This window comes from Protopterus annectens, chromosome 6.part1 (genome assembly GCF_019279795.1).
Source record: "Protopterus annectens isolate FY-2018-M chromosome 6.part1, PAN1.0, whole genome shotgun sequence".
Taxonomy (NCBI): domain Eukaryota; kingdom Metazoa; phylum Chordata; order Ceratodontiformes; family Protopteridae; genus Protopterus; species Protopterus annectens.
The window spans coordinates 172,896,548-172,916,676 of record NC_056738.1 but is presented as its reverse complement, the minus strand read 5'-3'; the positions used below and the strand labels follow the sequence as shown (position 1 = coordinate 172,916,676).

The 20,129-nt window shown below is 42.8% G+C and overlaps 1 protein-coding gene across 1 annotated transcript in view; it reads left to right on the top strand.

The window, feature by feature from the left end:
- TTC21B (tetratricopeptide repeat domain 21B) overlaps nt 1-20,129 on the top strand; it is a 3,240,027-nt gene that overhangs the window by 1,258,692 nt on the left and 1,961,206 nt on the right. Inside the window, exon 11 of the mRNA XM_044075355.1 lies at nt 11,976-12,176. Within this exon, the coding sequence (XP_043931290.1) occupies nt 11,976-12,176 (201 nt within the window). The remainder of the gene's footprint in view (nt 1-11,975; nt 12,177-20,129) is intronic.

Here is a 20,129-nt window from a genome sequence, read left to right as displayed (position 1 = left end):
CTGACCCAGAGGGATTCGGGGCCGACCAGCATCACTTCCCTTTCGTCGATTCCTCCTCCGACCCATTCTGTGGCTTCAGAGCTGGAGTGCTTGGATCAGATTGTAGTGGAACTGTCTCTGCCGAGACCTCCCACAGGATTTTCAGGCTCGACCACCGCTCTGACCTCATTGGTTCCATCAGAAGTCGAGGGGTCTAGGACGTAACACTCTCCCATCAGGTCCGGGGAGGAGAGTCAGGCTGGACAGTTGTCTGACCTGAGTCTACCTTTCGGGGCTTCGGCGTGGGTTAGCTCAGCACATACATCGACCTCGGAGCCCACCACCTTGGTTCAGGGGGGGGGGGTTCTTGTTCCTCGGAGCCGGGAACCTTCTCGGAGCAGGGTCAGGAGGCTTTCAAGGTGACGAAGAGTGTGCTGTCACCACAGACTGCTCCGCTCTCAGGTCCAATTACTCCCCCCTCCCAAAGTGCCATTGTCCACCTCGGTGCCATCGCTTCCTCCCAGGCGTGGAGACCCAATGCCTCAGGACTCCCCTTAGGTGAAGCGGTCTCTTCCAAAACCTCTCCAGAGTGCCCCTCTGAGGAGATCCCTCGGAAGAGGTTATGCATGTGAAAGCATATAGACTCCCCTGAGGAGTCCATCACTTCAGACATGGATCTCGATGATTCGGAAGGGTACCCACGGTCACCCTCTAAGGATGTCTCTTTTGCAGACATCCTAGAAATCCTTAAACAGAGGGGTGGCTGTAAGCTCATCAGCTCTTCTGAGGATGAGTCTGTGTATCTGGAGGCATTCAGGTCTCTCCCTTCCCACCTCTTGGGTATCTCCACCTTTCGACCAACTCATGAATGTAGTCAGTTGGAAGGCATGGGGCTGTCCAGACTCAGCAGATCCTGTTCCTAGGAGGCCAATTAAATTCATCACTGTGCCTTCAGATAGGGAGTTTCTCAGTAAAGGTGTTCTGGTAGATGCTAGGATGGTATGATGGTGGCGGCAGCCACCAAGGAGGAGTTGTCTGAGACATCCTCATCTGTCCATCCACCGAATAGAGAGTCTTGAACGATGGACAGGTATGGAAATCATATCTTTTCTTCAGCATCCTTTGTCCTTCAGTCGCTGAACTACCTGACCCATTTCACTAGGCTTCAGAGGGATTTCCTAAAGGAGCTAGAAGATAACCCACCAAGGTTCTGTAGCTGCGGGGGTTTTGGACAATGTCTCCTCCCAGCTCTCCACCCTAAACTCCGTGGTGAACTCCTCCATGTGACTTATTTCCTACATGGCTGATGGAGCGAGTAGGGCAGTGGGTGCAGGAATTTCCTTAAGGAGACATTCCTGGATGCGCTTGTGCGATTTCGCAGAACCCTTCAAGTCTTCCTTTATTAATTCCCCTTTTGATGGCTCATCTTTGTTTGGGCCACACGTTAGAGAGATCTTAACCAGGTGTGAACAGGAGGTAAAAACTCTGCCATTGGAGTCCATTTCTCCCTCTGTACCAGACCTTATCCTAAAAGTCAGGGGGGGAATGTGGTTTCGTAAGTCCCAAAGAGCTTTTCAGGTTGCATGTGGTGATTCCCCCAGGGGCAGAGGGGCAAGTAACAATGGAAGATGCCGACTAAGTGGCAGAGGGGGTCTGCAGAATCAGGGTAACAGGGATTCCTTCCTTGGTAAACCCTTTCAGCTCTCCTGAAAGGAGGCCCATCTGTCCATCTCTGGAGGCAGTCAGGGGTTGCATGTCGTTGTACCCAAATGCCTGGCTAGAAATAAAAGACACACTCGTATAAATGATCATATCCAGAGGTTACTACATACCCTTTTCCTCTCACCATTAGGAAAAAAAACAGTCCCAGATGTACCACCCAGTCAAAGGGAACACGCAACCTTAAGAGGTACAAAAGTTGATAGAAAAAAAGAATCATCCAAAATGTCCCTGCAGACCAAATTGGATCCGGAACTTACTCAAGGTTCTTTTCAGTTCCAAAAAAGACAGGGGACTGGTGGCCCATTCTGGATCTCAGCAGACTAAACAAGTCCATCAAGAAGTCAAAGTTCCGGATGTTAATACTGCAGTCAGTACTCCCTTTTCTGTGGAAAGATGATTGGATGTGCTCTATAGCTCTCCAGGATGTGTACTACCGCATAAAAATAGACGGGCGATCCAGGAGACATTTATGCTTTCAACTGGGAGCCAATCACTACCAGTTTCGAGCTCTGCCCTTTGGTCTGACTGCATCCCTCAAAGTGTTTACCAAATGCATAGCAGTAGTTATGGCTCACTTGAGGAGTCTAGGATTCCGGGTGTTTCCATACTTGGACGATTGGCTCCTAACCACCACCACCAAGCATCTACTAACAAGAATGAGGGACACTACCATTCACCTTTGCTCTCAGCTTGGCATCACAATAAACTTTGAAAAACCTGCCTTGTTGCCATCACAGCATGTCGTATTTATAGGGGACAGACTTGGACACAAGACAAATGTTGGCCAAACTTCCCCCAAAAAGGATTCAAACCTTGCATAATCTAATCAAGAAGAAAGTACAGGTGAAGGTTGTTTTGAATGTTTTGGGTACCATGGCAGCAGTGATAGCTTTCGTACCTTTAGCTCATCTGCACATGAAGATTCTTCAATGGTTACTATTCTCCCAGTGGTCCATGGAGGAACTACTGTTGTCTCACAAAGTGATCATAACAGAATCCTGCAAGAAAGATCTGCATTGGTGACTTCGCTCCACTCAAGTGACCTTAGGCCCATAGGTCATTTTTCTGCAACCAGTAGCCGCAGTGACCACAGATGCTTCCCAGATAGGGTGGGAGAGCATTATCTGTGGAAGACTCTCCAAGGTGTTTGGAAAGATCACGAGAACCACTTGCATATCAACGTCCTAGAGATGAGAGCATTGCTTTCGGCGTTGCAGGCATTCTAGGACTCCCTTCCACTAGGAACAATTGCAATTCAGACAGACAACATGTCAGTAGTGTGGTACATAAACAAACAAGGAGGAACCAAATCCTACTCCCTATGTCGAGAGGCCCAGAGAGTATGGCAGTGGATGGTCTCTTCCTAATTCTTTCTGACAGCAACTCACATCCCGTGGAAGTCCAGTGTGATAGCAGACAAACTCAGCAGAACCATTATGATGCCCTACGAGTGGTCCCTAAAATAGGAAGTTGCAGAAGAGATTTTTCACAAGTGGGGCCAAAGCCTTGCTGCGACCTCTTTGCCAAATGCAGCAACTACTTTACCCTGATCCCCCCTTCGGGGGAGTCACCAAGGGATGCACTTGTACATGATTGGCCCCCGGGTCTCCTCTACACTTTTCCAATTTTTCTCTTGATACCTAAAGTCCTTCAGAAAGCCAGCACATTGAAAAGCAGTGTAATACTCAATTCACCATAGTGGCTTCGTCAGATGTGGTTCCCCTTTCTCTAGCTCCATCTCCAGGAGGAGCCGTGGATTGTGGTCCCAGTTCCAGATGTCCTAACCCATCCATCAGGGTCGCTCCATCCATCAGTTCAAACCCTCAAATTGACAGCTTGGCTGCTCTAGTTCCACACATAGCCAGGCTTCCTGATATTTCCCCTGCAGTGAAATGTATATTGATTTCATGGCATAAGGCATCAACCAGAAAATGATATTGTAACAAATGTAAAGATGCTTCTGTTGGGCTAGCAACAATCATATTGATCTCTTTACTGCATTAAACTTTTTGGCTAAGCTTTTTAATGAAGGCGCAGCAGCAGCTACTATCTGAGTTTGATTAGCCGCTATATTGAACTATCATATTGGGGAAATGGGACTAAAAATCATGTCCCACAGACTTTGTAAAGCATTCTTGAAGAGTACTTTCTTACTGAGACCTCCAGCACCATGTGAGCTAAAGTTTGTTCTATCTGTGTTGATTCTTCCTCCCTTTGAACCTGCATCATCTTGTGACATAAAGTTTTTGTCATGGAAGACGGCCCTATTGGTGGCTGTTACGTCTGCTAGATGAGTGTCTGAACTTCAAGCATTGTCAGTTCATCTCCCTTACATGACTTTTCACAAGGATAGAGTTCCTTATGAACCAACCCCTCATTCCTACCAAAAGTGAGTTCAGAAGCTAATTTAAATCAATCCATTGACTTACCCGTTTTTTTCCCCAAACTACGGCAACAAGGCAGAGTATAAATTACACCAGTTAGACATACATAGACAGTTACGTTTCTACCTGCATAGAATAAAAGATTTCAGAAAATCGGACCAGTTATTTGTATCTTTTTTAGACAAAAAGAAAGGAGCCCCAATATTAAAAGTCACACTTTCTAAACGGCTTACAGACTGTATAACTTGCACACACAAAGCTCAGAACAGAGAACTTCCAGGAAAAGTGAAAGGCCATTCCACAACAACTATGTCTACCTCTCATGCCTTTTAGGCAAGGCTACCTATGGATTCCATTTGTGCAGCAGCAACATGGGTAAGGCCCCATACCTTTATCATTCATTACAAAGTCGATTTGGCCTCCAGGAACAGGGCCTCTTTTGGGTCTACTTTTCTGAAGAGTTTTCTCCCTTGGGCCACCCAAGAAAGAAGGTGCTAGGGGCACTGTCCCAACCAGCAGTCAATGAAGGTGAGATAGGACAACATAACCGTAAGAAGTTATGTTACTCACCGTAATGTTCAATGTTTGTTGTCCATCTCGCCTTCATTTTTGCGTCCCACCCTCCTTCCCCCACCTTCGCTCCTGGAGGATTGAGTGGTTTTATGAATATTGGGTATGATGTCTCTGAATCTTTTCTTCATCTCTTTTTTTGGATATGGTTACATTCTTAGATATAATAACTGTGGTATCTGCAAACAAGATCTGTGTAATTTTCCCTGAGCATTATGCGATAGGGTATAGCCACGAGCTAGTGGAAGCTCTCAAGCTTTTGTATAAGGCCGAGTCGTATCCGATTCTCGGTTCCAAACCCAACCAGCAATGAATGAAGGTGAGATGGGCAACAAACATGGAACGTGAGTACATAACTTCTTATTTTCTTGAGTTTTGCTAGTTTTGATAAAATGAATTTTGATGAGTTGAGTGTAGACAACTTGAGTTTTTGACAGAATTAGAGCATACATCCATATCTATCTATAATAAATATATATGTATGTTATTTTTTAGTTAATTTTTCTTTTAAGTGTTATTTCTAGTTTTTAATTAACAGTATTTCTGCTTCTTGGTGTATGCTTCCTTTGTAGGCTCCGCATTATAGATAGAGGTTTCAGGAAGCTCACTAAGCGAGGGCACAAGATATACCTCCCCAGGCATTCATGATTTGTTTGTAGTGTGCATGGAGGTGGCACATTTAGCTGAAGAATGTACAATTTGTTGTGCTTTTAGTCCAAGAGCATTAGGAGCTTTTGCCAAAATTCAAAAAAGTCTGCAGACAAACCAAATCTGAGTCAAGAAAGACAGGCATAGGACTCTGATCCCCATTCTGCGCCACAAATGCAGATATTGGATGTTCCTTTGGCTAGCACCCTGACCTATACTCAACCAGATTTCGAACTTTTGGAGCTGATACTAGTACAGGATATTTCATCCAAAAGACTTGAGACGAGCTTCTTCCCAGAGAACTGGTTCTTGTATTGACCTGTTTCCATTTTTTCATTGAGGTCCTTCAGGTCCTACAAGAGTATGTCAGATGTTGGCCTGGATTGCATGATGAGGAGTTTCTGGAAGAAGCAGCTGAAAATGGAAGTTACACCATTTCGTCCAGTTCAGAAGGCAGTTGGTACAGGTCCTTTACTGTCACTGTTAGATTCTACCCTGATGCGCATCTCAGCTCCAGTGGTATAGGAGCCAATTCTCAACCCAAGGTCTGTCCCTTTGGTGTCAACCTTGACCTAGGTTTTTGACACTGGGGATATTGGAGCCGATACTTGAGCCTGACTTCTCTGGGGCTGAATTCGTCTTAGGTCTGAAGATTTGATGACAGGGCTTCAGTGCTGTCTTTAGATTTGTCTCATATGGCTGCTTTTGTGGTGTTGGAAACTTCGGCAGTCAGTTCCCTGGTTCCAGTCCCTTCCTTGAGCTTATCCCTCTCATCCACTTTGGGGGTGCTGTCTTCAGCTCCAATCATTTGTCCTTGGGGGGGGGGTTGACCCTGGTACACTAGCAGCATCTTTGGAGCCATTAGAGGTTGGAACAGATTTTCAGGTTGTGTAGAGAATGATTGCCTCTTCACAGAGAGGCAGAGCTCATTAAGTCTGGCCCCACTCCCAGTACTCCGACTCCTTGTCACCCCTTTCCCATCAGGCATCCTTGGATCTCAGGTGAGCTGTGGGTCTCAAAACTACTGTTCCATAGCAGGCAAAGTTCTCTGATGAGTCAGGGACATATCTCTTATAACATACTGAGAAAGATGATTTGTCAGAGGAGGCGCACATAGTCTCCATCAGGGTCTGTCACGTAAGATACCAATGTGGATGACTGAGAATCCCCTCAGTCCCCTCCTGAGGACATCTCCTTTGAAGAAATCTTGGAGCTTCTGCAGGAGAGGGGATCTTGGCCCAATGTCCACCCCCCCAAGATGAGGAGGTACTCTTTCAGATCTGTGTCTTGACCCCATCTACTTCTTGAGTGGCCCCTATTGCAGATAAGTTAATTGATTTGGCAGTAAGCAGATCATTGCAGGAACCAGATACGTACAAGATGGTGCCATAAAAACCTGATAAAATTCTTGGACCTTCCAAGAACAGAAAGCACTGGGCAAAGTCTCCTATGGTAGATTCCATTGTTGTGGCATCAGCAACTAAGAAAAAGCTGACAGATAATTCAGCCCCTCTGTGCTACTAACAAAGATTGCTGGCTGACAGAAGCAGGGGTATGCTTCAGGCAGCTTTGCTTTAAGGGTTCTGAATTACACCATTCATGTATTGTTTCCAGAGGGATTTGGTATAACAAGCCCTAGCCACTAGAAGTGCCTCTGACATTGGATTTCAGAAAGTAATTAGATGTAGCCCTTAGCACGATGTGCAGCATATTGAACAACTTTGTGTGAGTCATGCATAACATGGCAGGTGGAGTGGCATGCAGTGCCCAGGCCTAGCTCTGCCTCTGTGACTTTGTAGACCACTTTAAGGCATTCTTCACCAATGGCTCCATTGGTGCATCTTTATGTTTTGGTTCATTGGTGACAGAGAAAATGCAGACATGTGAATAAGACAGCAGTATGTCTTCTGCAGTTGAAGTGAAGTTTGAGGCCAGTGAGAGGATAGTCCAAGGTTTATGGACTGCCAACAAGGCCTACATTTACATCAATGTCCTAGAGATGCTTGCGGTCCTCCTTTTTTATAGGAACTTCAAGCCTACCTTCACTTGGATCCGTGTGATGGTAGTTCGGTTCATCAGCCCACAAGGTGAAAACAAATTGTACCTTTTATGTCGAGAAACAGAGTGTCTTGCAATGGGCAATGGCCTGTGACCATTTCTCATAGCAGCACACATTCTGGGAATTTTCATTTGGCCTGGGGACAGGCTCAGCAGAGCCCTTCTGATGCCTCACTACTGGTCCCTCAATGCAGTGATAGCCAAACGTACCTTCAGTCATTAGGGCTTTCCCTGCTGAGACCTTTTTGCCTCCGCCAACACCACCAAATGCATCAGCTACTTTGATATGATCTCACTACAGGGATAGTCACAAAGGGGTGCTCTAATCCAGCAATGGCCTTTGTGTCTTCTTTATGCTGTCACATCTTTGCCCCTAATCCCCATTTTTTTTTTTTTTTTTTTAAAGAACGTGATTAGGTGCAAGGCCTCTGTCATTCTTATTGCCCCCTTCTGCTCTAGACAGATTTTGTTTCCCCTTCTCTTGGAACCCCCCTGAATATTAGATTAAGTGCAGGATCTTCTGTTACATCTCTCAGGGAAGCCTCACCCAGATCTCCACAGCCTAAAAGATAACTACGTAGTTTCTTCAGTTCCAGTAATGGTGAATGTGTTGTCCCGCTCTTCTAAGATGATCAGGTTCCTAACAGACTCTCAGAAAAAATATGCCCATGCTTTCATTGTCAGCCCCTTACTTGTTTTTTCATATGGGTAGTGTCATTCCATTCTAACCAATGCTTTCTTTTTATAATAGGTTCTGAAACAACTATGATAAAACTCATACATTTACAATATTTTTCACAGTCATTCTAACAAAGGAGAATATATTCTTCATACTTTAGATATGCACTTCACAGAACCAGAACTTTTCAGAAGGATTCACAGATGTTTCTTTCCTTTATAAAGAACAAGCTAGGTAAAAAAAAAAAAAAAAGAATAGAAAAAAAGAGGTTCCAAAGTAAATATTTTGGATGGAATTTCGATTGCTTTGCTTACATGTATGTCTTGCACAACCAGCCTCTGTTGGTAAACCCAGTGCTCATTCCACCAGGGCAGTAGCAACTTCTACCTGACTTTTTCAGGAGTTCATCAGTAGAACAGTAAAACTGCCACTTGGTCCTTCATGCACGCATTCATTACACACTGCAAATTGGATTCCATTTCTAGGACTGGAGTATCCTATGGTATTTCTCAGGATATGAGGTCTCATGATTTCTATGATTCTCATGATTCCTTAGCAAGACTCAACATTTGAAAAATTCAGTAGCACCTAAAATCTAAATGGTCCCAACATAAACATTCCTGACATTCCAGATTTCAGTTTTGGGGTCTATAAGAAATTATATACTTTGGTTAATAGACCAATTTCATCTGAATCCAGGTGTCCCATTTTCCCTTCTAAGCTCCAACACAGTCTCTTATATAAAGAATCTAAAGACATTACTTGGGGAACAGTGTCTTTGGGGATAAAAAAATGTAGATTCTTTGAAACAGAAAACTCAGACCAAAACATGTAAACATAAAAGAGATTCTTGGCTGTTATAAATGCTGTCAGCACTCTGTCATCTATGGTCTCCAGGACTGTCAGCCGTGGTAACCTGGGATATAGCTTTTCAGCACATTCTCACTCTATAGGCATCTTGCATACTGTCAGATCAAAATTTTGCAGTGTACAAGCTGAACAGGATCAAGACAGACCTCATAAATTGAAACTGAAACGGGGGTCTTCCAGGAATTAATCTAGCTGTGAGGAACACTTGAAATAGATTGTTTTGCCTGCAATCAGTTGGCAAAATTCTGTTCCATGACTTAGTGGAAGAAGGCCTGAAAAACAGACACTTTCTTTTCTTTGGACAAGAATGTTCACGTATGCTTTTCCGCTCTCTCCACTAATATCCAAGGTTATTCTGGAAATTCAGAAGTACACTGAAAAAGATCATTGTGGTGTCTCCCTTCTGGCCCAAGCAACAGTGGTTCTTCCTTCTTCTGGAAATGGCCAAGAGCAGTTACCACAAGCTTCCTCACAGACTGGGTTCACTCACACGAAACAAGGGTGTATTTGATACATCCCAACTCAAAATGACTGCAATTAACTGCCTGGATAATAACAGTCTTAATACCTTTTAGGCACCTATTTTCTTAGGATGTGCAGCAGGTATTAAAGGAGGCAAGAAAACCTGCTACTAGAAAATCATATATAAACAAATTGAAAAGGTTTTCTAGTTGCCACCAAAACAAGAACAAGGACCCTTTTAAATCTAGTATTTCACTAAAGGTCCTGGGATCATTGTTGCAGTATTCTTAACATATGGGGTTTTATCTGCTGATGTCCAGCCCAAGGGTCTACATCCAACACACGACTTTAGCTTGTATGCATTGTGATCTATAGGCAGACATATGCACGAACATCAGACTATCTCATCACCAGCCCAATTGCAGGTCATGCATCCTTTGGCCTGATTTACATTAGTTCATTGGTACATGTACGTTTCTTTACTTGTTTGGTTTTCAGATAAGTGCTCTGTTGGGAACCTTCCTTTTTGGTATTTTGCTGTGCTTCGGAAACTTTTCTTAGATGCCAACTAGGAGGGGTAAGTGCGAGTGCGGTAGCCAGGTTGCATATAAGGACTTGCACTGGCTGGTCGTTTTTCTCTCTTTCTTTTTTTGTTTTGGTGGTTTTATACATTTTTCTAGACCTGTCTAAAGCCTTTGACATGGTCAACCATAACAGTCTCCTTAACACACTAGCCACCCACACACTCTGTAACATGGTTTAAAAGCTACCTATCAGATCGTCAACAAGCAGTGAAATGGTACAGCCAACTATCCTCTCCTCTGTCTGTTACCATAGGTAACCCTCAGGGCTCCATACTTGGCTCACTACTCTTCTCTCTATTTACCAACCAGCTCTCATCCTCCACACCTAATGCCTCAGTAGTACAATATGCTGATGATACCACCCTGATTTGTGCAGCACAAACATTAGATGACTTACACTGCCTGACTCAACAGTCCTTCTCTCAAGCCGAGACTTGGTTCACTAACTCTCAGCTAATCCTGAATCCAAATAAAACAAAACTTCTCCTATTCAACACAGGTAGATTCAGGGTTCCATACAACACCTTCACCATCATATCCAGTAACAAAATAACAATCAGCCCTACCTCCCACACTAAACTCTTATGGGTAGAAATAGATTGCAACCTTAAATATGACATTCATATAGCCCAAACTATCAAAAAGGTTCATAAAAAGCTCAGTCTCCTTTATCGCAATACAACTTTTCTTACTAAACAAACTAAAGCCACCATAGCCAGAACACATCTGCTGTCTACCCTCCTCTACACATCTCCAATACTTACTAACCTCCGCAAAACTGGCCTACACAAGCTAAAAACCTGCTATAACAAAATTGCTAGATTCACTAATGAAACCCCAGATCCATCACTGTGTAGCTCTCAAACAACTGGGGTGGCTTGAGCTACCTCAGCTATTGAAATTCAACCAATTGTTATTTACACATAAAGTTTACTACCAACCAACTAAAACTCCAGCTCTACAAAATTTAATTATACCTTATTCCACCACTAGAACCTTAAGATCCAGCACCCAAAACTGCCTAGAAGTCATTAAACATAACAATGATGCAGGAAAATCTCCCTTTAGCTATTCCACAGATAAAGCTTGGAACTCCTTACCTTACCACCTAACCTCTATCTGCTCCTCTAGCAATTCAAAAAGCTTCTCAAAGCATACTATATGGATTCCTTGTTATGCTTCTTTGACTCCCCAGGATAAACATTGTTCAGCTACTCATCCCCCATCTAAACCTAATCTCAGTCTAATTTCCATAGAGCAAATAGTCCACCAAACATGTTTACTATAACTGCACCACCTACCTAGATATATAATAAAAACACTATACTTGTCAAATAACATTCAAAGCTTCTATGTGAAGTATTATACTGGAACTACGACATATGTAACTATCTACTACAGTTCCTCATTGTGTTCTGATATGTGAAAGTATTTGCAAATGTTTTTCGCTGTATTTTTGCTGTATGTCATCTTTTGCCAACTGTTAATAGATATCTATGCTATATAACCGGATGATTCGTACTTTTTGACCTGTGAAGCTCTGAACTGTGTAATATGTGATTTGTAATTGTTTGACCTGTGTAGAACTGTCTAAAATGTATCTAGAGCTTTTCTCCCTGGGCCTCCCCTGAAAAAGGACCTGTCTGTGCCCATTCGGACTTTCCCGGTAAACAAATGTAAAATAAATAAATAAAGTGATAAAATGCATCTAAGAACATCTAGAAACCCCCAGCACTGTAGTTGAATCCATTTATTTCTTCTGCAGTTAATACTTTGCAGTATTGACAAGATAGGTTGTGTGGATGGAGGTGAGACCAGGATTGGGGGTAGGTTCAGGTAGTGTGCCATGGAACCCTTTGTTTTGGGCTGCATTTCACATAAAGCCAGCCCTGATGAATCAAAGACTGATATTATGTTCAAGTACCTAATTTATATCTACATTTAGATATTTGCAAATGTTTACCAAATGATATAAAAACAAGTTTTAAACAAAGCTACTTCCATTTTTCTCTTTTGCAGGAACTTTCTTATTTACATGCCATTTTAGCCATAAAGAAGCAAAAAGGACAAGATGAAATTGTTAATCTGTTAAGTGATGCTGTGGACACTCACTTTTCTTCGCTTCATGGCCTTCCTCTTGGTGTTCAGTATCTTGAAAAATTAAATCCTGACTTTTTGTTAGAGGTTATTAAGGAATATATCAACTTTTGTCCAACACAAGTAAGTTATGTTACAATTGTTTAGTTTGAGTATGCTAAATGAACACTGCCATCAGAAGTAGATTATCACGGTAATACATTTATTGCATACATTTTATCATGACATCTTATTTATTTATTGTTATTTATTGACATTTGATTATCTTAAAGGTGAAATGCTTTCTGTTTTGGCTTTGGTGTTACTTAACTTAAGAAAAAGATCTGCTCTGTATTTCTGTTTCACAGTGTTGGTCTTGCCTGCTTCTTAAATCTTTTAGTTTGGTCACTAGCTGCCTAGTGTTAAGTAAAACAGTTTCATGGGCTGTGACAGCAAATTTGTTAGTGACTCATTTCATCTACCAGTCCTCAGGATATCCTGTATGTCTGGGTCTCTGGTCATCAGCATGACCAGATTTTTGTAAAACTTGCAGTTTGAACAGCCATCCACAAATTCTCGGATTTTGACACCCTTATTGTTCAGAGTAATTTCTCCCATTTTTATATCTTCACTGTGGCCTTTATCATGTAGGTATGCAACCTCTTTAGAAGGCTGGTCCTTGGTAAGTTGTTTAGCTAAGCAATGCTACCATTCACTTTTAATTCATATGGTATAAAACACCTTCAAGCCAGAATTTCCATTTCTAGTCCAAACCTTGTAAGAGGATCATGGTTTCTGGCACAGCTCCTTTCAACAAATCTTTTCTGAGGTGAAATATATTACTTTAGCGAAAAAGCGCAAAGGTAAAAACAGAGACAGACTGCATATGTCAAAACTGCCGACGATGCTTTCGTTTAGCTAGTCGCCAGTCCGCCAGTACTCAGTGAGGCGCCTTTGCAGCCCCTGATGCCCACTTCTACAGATTCGCAGGCCTCTGCTGAGACCCATTCAGAGTCTGTTATGCTGCAAGAAGCTTCTTCGACTATGGAACCTGCGGATGTCTCTACTTTGGATGGGTCCGGAGTCGCTGTGCAGGCACCGGCTTCTGAGGATGTATTCTGATCTACCGGTATTCGCATTAAACCGGCAACTTCATTTTTAGCTAAAACTACCAAGTTTCTCTGGCCCAGAGTACGCACAACACCTAGAAAACTGATGACCAAAGCGTATTCTCAAGCTCCCATGCCTCAAAAACAAATGCTTAGAATGGCTGAAGACCTTATCACCCTAATTAGAGGAAGCCAGGACATACCCTTATGTACCTTTGAGGATTCAGATGCAGAGGAATCCATTTCCTCTGCCTCCCCTTCAGAGGACTTTTCTTTTGGTGAAACCTTGCATACTTTAAGAGCGCATTTCTGCTGGGAATGCCAGGATTATCCTCAGTCCAAAAAGAGACTCCGAGAATTTTTAGAGTTGCCTCAGCACAGGCCCCTAGCTATACCCCCTGTCCTGGATGTTGTAGATGATGTCTTTATGGAATCCAGTCTTACTCCAGACACCAGCCCCTAGAAAACCTGACAGGTACTACAGAGTACCTGATTCTCACAAATTTCTGTAAGAATCCTACTGCGGATCCAGAGACCATTTCCCAGGGGCCTAAAGGTATTAATCCTACTACAGCCAAAAACTCTACTCCTTCAGACAGGGATTCCAGAGCTTTAGACAGATGGGGTAAGAAGGTATATACCTCTGCAACTCTTGCCATCAGGGCATTGAATTGCCAGTTTCATATGTTGAAGTACCAGCAACGTATTATGGAACAAATTAAACAAAAAATGGTGTTACTTCCAGATTGTGCAGAAAATAAAACTGTACAAGAGTTAATGCATTCTACAAACCAAGTTAGTAAGCATACTTTGTAGTGTGGCTTTGCTGCCATAGAAGCATCTTGCAGGGCTGCAGTCACTGGATCTGTACTGAGAAGGCATGCTTGGCTGAAGGAACAAACCTTGCCAGACCATGTCAAATCAAAATTACTAGATGCTCCTTTAAATCAAGACCGTTTGTTTGGCACCAAAGCAGAAGAGGTTATTAAAAGATGGAAGAAAAAGCTAAATCTATGCAAACTGTTAAAGAATTCTTACAAGTGCAGCCACCTAGATACAGTTGGCATTGGCCTACAAAAAACTGGTCCTTTCCAGCCCCTTCTAGGTCTTCTCAGTCCAAACCCAGGGGAACCAGGCCACCAAGACTACAGTCTCAGGGTATATACAGATTTAAACAATAGAGTACTCCCACCTCAAAAACAGGGAGTGGCAAGGCACCCCCTTATGGTAAAAGTTCACAATGACTTGTCAATTATCCTTCCCAGCCCTGCCCATCTACTTGCTCCCCTAGGAGGAAAACTTGCCCTTCATGCCAAAAACTGGATGTCCATTACTTAGGATCGATGGGTTCTAAACATTGTATCCCAGGGGTACACATTCTACTTCCCTACCCAACCCCAAGAGGGTTTCCAGACCTTCCTCCAAACCAGTGGGCAAAGGCTCAAAAGGAAGTACATTCCCTGCTCAATATCAAGGCCATCCAACCTGTTCCAGTAGAACAAAGGGGACAGGGTTTCTACTCCAGAATGTTCCTGGTGCCCAGAAAAGAAGGCTCTTGGCACCCAATCCTGGATCTATCAATTCTCAATACCTTTCTGGTGGTCCCAAAATTCAAAATGCTAACCCTGCAACAGCTTCTCCCTATGCTAGCCAAGGATGCCTGGCTAGTCACCTTAGACTTAAAAGAAGCCTGTCTGCACATCCCCGTAAGGGAGTCTTGCAGGAGATATCTCCACTTCAAGGCAGGCTCTATGCGCTATCAGTTCTCTGCACTTCCCTTTGGCTTATCTACTTCACCCAGAGTATTCACAAAGTGTCTGGCTCCAGCCATTGCGTACTGCAGGCAGAGAAATATCCAAATTTTACCCATACTTGGATGATTGCCTGATTCAGGTGGACAGTCAGGAATTACTACTTCAACACCTGGCATTTGTAAAAAAGACTCCTGTCTTCATTGGGGTACACCATCAATGAAAAGAAATCACAACTGGTGCCCAGTCAAACAATTGTATTCCTGGGAGCAAGCTTGAACACAACTTCCCAGATGGCCTTTCTCACTCCAGAACAGATCTATTTGAACAACTACTTCAAACACATGGCCACCAAAACCCAGCTATCTGCAAGGAAAATACAGCAAGCCCTAGGGTTCATGGCCTCATGCATTCTGCTAATTCCATATGCAAGACTGCATATGAGGAAACTTCAATGGTACTTAAAAAGTCTTTGCTGCCAACATTCTCAGGACCTAGAAATAGTCATTACGATCATCCCTTGTCTAAGGCAGAGTTTATTTGGTGGGCAGAAGAATGCAAACACAACAAGGGACTGCCTTTCACTCAAACCCTTGCCGCCCAAACCCTGACTACAGATGCATCAGACTATGCATGGGGGGCTCACATGGCAGGCAAATGCATTCAGGGAAAGTGGAGCGCAGGGCAAATTCTCTTGCACATCAATCAAAAAGAGATGTTAGCTGTAGAGTATGCTCTGACAGGCTTCAAATAACTAATCCTTCCAGGACAGCTGCTGATGGACAACACCACAGTTATGTGGTACATAAACAAGCGGGGGGGGACCCATTCTTACCCACTCTGCAGGTTAAGCCATGGCCCTGTGGAACACAGTCTTGAGCAACCAAATGCAACTGCAAGCTCAGTTCCTGCCATGCAAACAGAATTCACTGGTAGACGACTTAAGCAGAAATCTCCTGGACCCGCATGAGTGGAAATTAGAGACCAACACATTCAACCTTCTAATCCAGAGGTGGATGACACTGGAGGTGGGCCTCTTTGCATTCCCTGAGAACAACCAGTTGAGCAAATTTTGCACCAGGAACCCTCACAGCAGGGCCTGGAAGGTGAATGCTTTATCCTTCAAATGGGAAAACCCCCCAATTTATGCCTTTCCTCCTCTGCCTCTCCTCTCAAAGGTACTACTCAAGATCAGACAGGACAGCCCAAGAGCATTTCTTATTGCCCCAGAATGGCCATGCTATCACTGTTACCCACTCTTGCGCAGTCTGACAACAGTGACACCCTGACACCTTCATCAGACACTTTCCCTGCCGTTTCAGCAGGAGGAACATATTTTGCATCCACAGCTCCAAACCCTAAACCTTGCAGCCTGGCTTATCCCCTGAACACTCCACTAGCAACCCTCAGCAAGCGGGTGCTGGACGTCATTCTTGAGGCCAGAAGGCCTAGTACTAGAAAACCCTATGCTGAAAAGTGGAAAAGATATTGCTCTTGGAGTCCGTCTCAAGGAAAGGACACAGTTGTGCCCTCTTTACCTCAAATCCTTGATTACCTAGCAGAGCTACTCCACAGATGCCTATGCTTCTCTTCCATTAAGATTCATGCCTCTGCCATCTCAGCTCATTATAATACCGAGCCACCTCTATTCTCTCACCCTGTCATCAAACAGTTTCTGAGAGGGGCTAACAGCTTAAGGCCCCTTAGGAGAGCACCCATCCCTGTCTGGGACCTTAACTTTGTACTGGAAAAGCACACGCCCCCCCCCCCCCCCCCTGAACCTGCAGCTTCACAGAATTAAAATTCCTTTCTTGGAAAACAGCCTTGCTTTTAGCCATAACCTCAGCTAGAAGAGTGTCTGAGTTACAGGCACTAATGGCTGTGGAGCCCTTAATTATTTTCCATGCTGACAGGGTTTCCCTCAGGACTAACCCATACTTTATGCCTAAGGTGGTCTCCAGTGTGGCTCTAAACCAAGCCATCCATTTGCCAACCACCTTCTCTAATCCTCAAAATAAAGGGGAGAGGATCCTGCACTCCTTGGATTTGTACAAGACAGCTCAGGTTCTACCTTGACAGGACTAAACCTTTCAGAAAATCTGTCCAACTGCTAGTCAGCTTTACTACAGGGGCAGAGGGCAAAGCCATTTCAAAGCAAACCATTTCCAAATGGATAGCACACTGCATCCACTTCTGCTACAAGCACCATGGAAAACCTACCCCACAGGGGATCAGAACACATTCCACTAGGGCTACTTCCACCTCTACAGCATTTCTCAGGGGAGTTCCTACCAGGGACATTCTGGAAGCTGCAACCTGGAGTTCTGTACACACCTTCACCAAGCATTACCACCTGCCTATTTTTTCTAAATCCAGAGCTGGATTTGCTACAGCAGTCTTACAAGGCCTGTTAACTAGCCCTAACTCCTCTTGAATGCCTCCACCCTTCCTCAACTTTGGGAATCAACCCAAGTGTGATGACTGCTGTGTACACTTACCATACATGTAGTTGTTCGAGTGTATTCACTGTTGCAGTCCTGGTTTCCCTCCCTCCAGCCCCCTGTTTTTCTCTATCTTTTCTACCTGTCCTCTATATGGCCATTTTTTATGGCAGGGGTATTTACTTTTTACTGGTGGTGTTCCACACCATATACTAGCTTCCTATTTGGGGAGCTCCTGATATCTGGGTAAGAAAAACTGATGTAATTGCATCGGCTGCCTGTTTTATACCCCTGACGACCTGACGTCATGGAAGAAGCGACCGCATCCGACGCAGAAATCCCAAGACTCTGGTATTCAAGCCAACTGAGGGCTTACCTGCAGGCAGATAACCCAAGTGTGATGACTGCAACAGTGAATGCGCTCGAACATCTACATTTATGATAAGTGTATACAACTGTACTTTCTGTAAGGTACGGTGTAGGGCTGAAGTTAGGGATAGGATGAGGTGTAGCATGTCCAACAACATATGGCTAGAGTTAGTGGTGCATTTAACAAATCAGAAGAGGAAATTGTGTTCCTTTTTCAATCTGTTCACTTTTGGTATTTTGGTTGCTTGATGTGTTTGGTCTGATCTTTTGCAGTTCAAACTTTCATTACTTTAATTGAAGGTGAATCATATATATGAATAAGATTTGAAAAATGGCATACAGAAACACTGATGCACATTGCATCAGTTTCTGTATATCAAAGCTAAATTTACACAAAAATAGACTAAAATAAGAGATAAAAAATGTATATATTTGTTGAAATTTTTAATGATTATTGTGCATATAATAATTTTGATGCATAACATTTTCATCAGTTTTTGAAATTGCAGTGTCAGTTGATTTATCATATGATTTAATAAATGATGTAAAAAGTTTGTCTTAAAACATATTTGGTATTCTGAAGAAATCCTGTATGAATTGTGGATGAAAGTGATAAATAATTTTATTTGGTCTTAGTCCATTATGTTTTTTCATTGTTAGGCTGATTTACATTTGATGAATAATCATGTGCGAGTGATATACAAGTTTGGTGTGTTCCTTCATATGTTTGGTACATGGAATATTTAGGAGGAAAGTTTGTTTTCTTGAACTGCTGATTCATTGCAGGATGTCGGCATTTGCTGTGGGGGATCTTGACGCTATAGGAAGTGAGATTTTGCCTTCTTCACTGTTTTGAGATCTTAGATTTGACATATATAATTAGTAGGGGGAGTGGGGGTGCAAGGGACTTGCCCATTTGCATAAAACTTTTTTCTTTCTTTCTTTTTAATGATTGTCGACCATTTGTACTCTGTATAGTGTATGTCGATGTAGTGGGTTGGCTGGGTTTTTCTTGCAGTTTTTTACTGAATGTTTTGTCTATGTGACCTTTATACCCTTTGCTTTGGATGTTAGTTGGGATATTTTGCTGGCACCTTATTTTGTTTTTGGACATCAGGCTTGATTTAAAGCCGTGTGTTTTTAAAATACAGACAAACAATCCGGTTATACTGTGTTGCTGAGGTCACTAAAATGGCCAAAACATACATCTCCACATCTAGTGGATTTTGGCTTTATTGGCTTGAATGTATCCATAAAGATTTAAAAAGTAAAAAGTCATGGGCATTCAGAAGCTGTGTAGCTGAAACGCTATAAGTCTTCAAGGGGTTATTTCCATATATCCCGTGAATCTCCACGACAATGAAAACTCTAGGTTGGCTGAGTTTTTATTGGAGTTATTCACATACATATGCACACACACATGTATATTTATACAGACGTATGTGTGTGTGTGTGTGTATAATATATATATATATATATATATATATATATATATATACACACACACATACACACGCACACCTATATACATATACATATATATATATATATATATATATATATATATATATATATATATATATATATATGGATTCACTTTATATCCTCGAAATACTGAAATATCGAAATTCAGTATTTCAAGGCTATAAAGGCGAAACCTTAAAACAACGAAAACTCAGAAGCGTGAAATTCAAAATCTCGCACACCAGAGATTTTGAATTAGCACGTCTACTCCACACACACACACACCTTCCTCCCCACACCCAAACACAAGCTCTTTACTACATACAAGCAGGGGGGGCTGTGCCCCACCCACCCCCTCCTACTTAAATATTCTAACTCCGAGGTCGCACTACATATAAAGACACACAAAACACCACCACACAAGCTACATTCTCCTCCCACACACACATCACAGCAACAAAACACATTAACACACACCACAGCCCCTACCCAAAACCCTTAACACCTACACACTTACCTGAATCCATAACCACAGCAATACACCAGAAGTGGTAATTCAAAACCTCCAGTATTCGAGGTTTTGAATTTCGTGCTTTCGCTCTTTTCAGGATTTCACTTTATGGGCTCGAAATACTGAATTTCGATATTTTAGTATTTCGAGCTTCTAAAGTGAATCCATACATACATATATATATATATATATATATATATATATGGGTCTATCAGAACATCAAAAGTTCAAAAGACTGAAAATCAAAATATCTAAAACTCAAAATATTTTTAATGCAGGGGGCAAGCCCACCTGGACCCCTCATGTGTGGGGCTGCCCCCCTACACCCCCTGCTAATTATATATACACCAACTCTAAGACTGCACAACACGGAGATGGGGCAAATTCCATTTTCGATATTTTGAGTTTTAGATATTTTGATTTTCAGTCTTTTGAACTTTTGACCTTCTGAA